The following is a 3,768-nucleotide window of genomic DNA, read 5'->3' on the forward strand; positions in this document are numbered from 1 at the left end:
GATAAAGACGATAATTAAAATGAGGTCAATAGGTTTAATTTATCGTCCGATTAATTGATTTCTCGTTTATCGCGACAGGCCTAGTCAGCACCTTCCTTGAGATCACGGTGCTGGATTGACCAGCAAACACTGGAGGATATCTGGAGGATCGTCAAAAAGAAGATGAGATGAGCCTGAACTACAGGCTGATCGCTCAACGCTGGACTGAAAATCATTTCATTAGTCTGATGATTCACATGTTCTGAGAAATGAATTACTCAAATAGATAATATTCTTATTTGTTGGGATGCATCTATGTAGAGAACTCAAAACATGTTCAATTGTTGAAAGAAAAAACGTCACAACTACCAGGCAGAAAACAAACTGAAGATCTGAAACAATGAATACAGAGTGCGTGTTTGCAGTCTTACTCAGTACTGGGCTTGCTATTCCAAACAGGAACACAGCCACTCCTCCCAACACCGATATGAAGAGGTAACTGGCCAAGAGAATGGCGAGTAGAGCCAATAATGGGTGGTTTCTACGGAAACAGCGGATGGGAGCTTTGTTCTCTGCAGCCCAGATGAAGCCCAGGAACAACGTAGTGACCACTGTCATCCCAACAAACATTTGGATTGGCTGGAAATACCTGAGGGGAGAAAAACATCCTCATTTCACATGCACAGGCTGAGCCTGAAAATAACGTCACAAAGCTTCAGAGACGGTTGCACTGACCACCCAGCTTTAAAAAACCTGACCTGCCAATTCAAATTCTTGCCTACACTATTTTTTTTTCTCTAAGTTGCTAAATGTAGCAAGAAAGTCACTGAGTTGGTAACAGTGGGGTCACTATTAGGTGACAACGGCAGCCTGTCCCAAGCTGTGAGCGTTTTATTGATTGTTTTTACTAATATTATTGAAATTTTGTAGTAATTTTATATTAATTATTAATATAAATTTTTGAACTGAACACTTGTGCTACGACAACAGTTGACCGGTCTGGACTATTTCTTCTTATGAACTTTGTAATGGGACTGTTTATGTTTACATTGAGTAGCCATGCCTGACTCCCCCGCTAGAATTGCATATTCCGGGGATCAGCTGACGGCACTAAGGCATGAAGGCCTCCTGCGTGGAGTTAAACATGATATACCACTTGAGCTGCACATGAAAAGATGGGCTGGGCTGGTATGAAACGGCGTCTAAAACGGCGGCAATTCAAGCCCTGCGTACCTGCAGTCACAACAGGTAACGTTCGCTGACTGGCCAACAAAATGGAAGAGTTGGAAGCACTCTCCAGGACACAGAAAGCATAGAAGGAATGTAGCATCATGTGCTTTTCTGAAACGTGGCTGCATGGACAAATGCCCGATTCAGCGATAGCCCTCCCCTTTCCATACCATCTGCGCTGACAGCGACACCAACACCAGCGGCGAGTGCAAAGAAGGCGGATTGGCTGTCATGATGAATTCCCAATGATGCAATCCGGATCACATCCATGTCAGAAGTAGTGTGTGTGATCTCCTTATTGTCTTTATAACAAAGGCAACTAGAAAATTCCCGCAGAAATTTTACGGGGCCTGCCAAAGTGTGCCTGTCGGATTTTTAATAAAGCACTCTGATGCTAAAAATGAGCAATAATGCTAAAGAAAGCTGCAATGTAGTCAATAACCTGCGGGGAGTCAGAAGCATGTTCACTAAGCTGTACTCGTACCATTTAGTATGTTGCATAAGCTAAAATGAGCCAAAATGCTAATAATAGCATGAATGCTATCAGTAGCATGTGTAGCATCACTAGCATGTTGTCTGTCATTACTTACTCCATTCAGTATATGAAACATTGGTAATAAGTAAGAAAAGAGTTCTGATGCTCAACATTAGCATCAATCATAAGCTGAGCTAAATTGTAGTCAAAAACTTGTAGAGACTCAGAAACATGTTGATGAAGCTGTACTTGCACCATTAATTTTGTTAAAATTAATGCATAAGGTGAAATTAGCCAAAATGATCATCTTAGCCATGATTGCTATCAGTATCATGTATTTTATGTAAGCAAAATATGAATAGTCACAGGAAATATTTATTCTTCCCACAATGCATTGTGAGCCTGTTTGTAAGACTACTCACTGCTTCTCTCTGGGACTATGGTAATTAATTATCTGGACCTGGGCTGGCTCTCTCTGTCAGACAGTTTGCTGAAGTCAGAATTTCTATACTTGAGACACTTGGCGTCGGCCTCAAGGACCCTGACAAAAAACCATAAGCCCCAGAAAAATTTTGAAAACATTTTAATATTATATCTTATATTATCTTCTAATCTAATATTATAACTAACTCGAGGGCAAAAGATAATAAAAGCTAATATTATCACTTACCTGAGAGGATTATTGAGGCTTTTATTTTGAAATTTTCATTAAGCTTCATTTGAAATGGCCACACTAATCCCATGTGTAATAGTAATTGGGTTAAATCAGTTATATAATGCTCAAAACACAAGTAGTTCTCAATACCAGCCAAGTCCTCCTCTCTAGTAACAGACAGTTCCGCCATGTTGTAGTCCTTACATGCTGCGCAGGCCTCTCTTTTAACTGAGTCTTGGCTATAGATAGAACTACAGTTATGGCCTAAACCTAAGCAGCTACTCTGCTCTGCTCTGTGTTCTGCTGCTACGGTGATTAAACCGCTGCCAAGTACAGCTGTGAGTGACAGACAGTTCCACCATGTTGTAGTTCTGACATTCTGCTCAACCCCGTGTTAATAACTGAGTGTTCAGACATAGTTAGAACTACAATGATGGCGTGTTTGTAGTCCTAAGGAGCTCCTCTGTAATTCTAAGCAGCTCCTCTGCTGTGTTCTGTTGCCACGGTAATTAATTCCCTGCACCTGTTGGTGGCACAGAGGGTGGGAGAATTCTCTGTTTAAACCAGCCTGTTTCTCACAAAAAAATCACTTCAAACAACTCCTTCCCGTTCAGGAACCGTGACACGTATTCGAAAACCGTTTGAAGCGTATGAGAGGGCTATTAGTCTTCTCCGATATTCCCGTGTTTCATATCTCTACCTCGGTCACAGTATTAACAAAAATGAGAGAAATATGATGTGCGCTGAGGTCTGACATTTTTCAGAAATATATGGAAAAACATAGGTCTGAGTGTGAGTTTATCCTGTCGCGCCACATCGGTTGAAAGCACCTGGAGAGAAAACCGTAAACCCTAGGGACATTTTGAAAAATTTTTACAGGAGCAGGCATGCGTATCTACGTCCTGACCGACTTTTAGGAAAAGAGGAAGGTATTTGTAGGCGTGAGGGCGAGTTAGAAATTATTTTGGGGCCAGAAATCCACTCTCTCCCACACTGTAGCGGAGCGGCACTCACACTCTAACTTTCCGAAAAATCGAAAACTTTAGGTCGCTTGGAGACAAGTTGTGGACAATCCGTAATTCATATCGACGCACCGTCTTCACTTTAGATAAGATGACGGGCGTATCTACAAACTGAAGTTTGAATGGCATTTCTATGTTGAATTTATGATTGTTGGGTACCAGGCTGGTGGGTCTGCTGGTTTCTGTTTCAGATCATCCACCAGAGGGCGCCTGATGACAGCAGGGTCCTGGAGGGCGTGCCAACAGGTYCTAACCAGACGCACCTGATGGGAATTGTCATCTTCTGGTGGAGTATATGAGCAGCTGGCTACCAGCACATCTTCGCCAGAGTGTTTGCCTGAATTGGTACACTGAGCCATCTAGAAGCCGCACTGAGCACTCTCGTTGAAATTAGAGTAGATTGAAAT

At 42.1% G+C, this 3,768-nt stretch overlaps 1 protein-coding gene across 3 annotated transcripts in view; it reads right to left on the reverse strand.

Moving 5' to 3' along the window:
- The window catches only part of praf2 (PRA1 domain family, member 2), a 21,572-nt gene that overhangs the window by 9,613 nt on the left and 8,191 nt on the right, over positions 1–3,768 (reverse strand). For all 3 annotated transcript variants that reach the window (XM_008415098.1, XM_008415099.2, XM_008415100.2), the window contains exon 2: positions 411–628. In XM_008415098.1, the coding sequence (XP_008413320.1) occupies positions 411–628 (218 nt within the window). The remainder of the gene's footprint in view (positions 1–410; positions 629–3,768) is intronic.

This window comes from Poecilia reticulata, linkage group LG8 (genome assembly GCF_000633615.1).
Source record: "Poecilia reticulata strain Guanapo linkage group LG8, Guppy_female_1.0+MT, whole genome shotgun sequence".
In the NCBI taxonomy this organism is placed as follows: domain Eukaryota; kingdom Metazoa; phylum Chordata; class Actinopteri; order Cyprinodontiformes; family Poeciliidae; genus Poecilia; species Poecilia reticulata.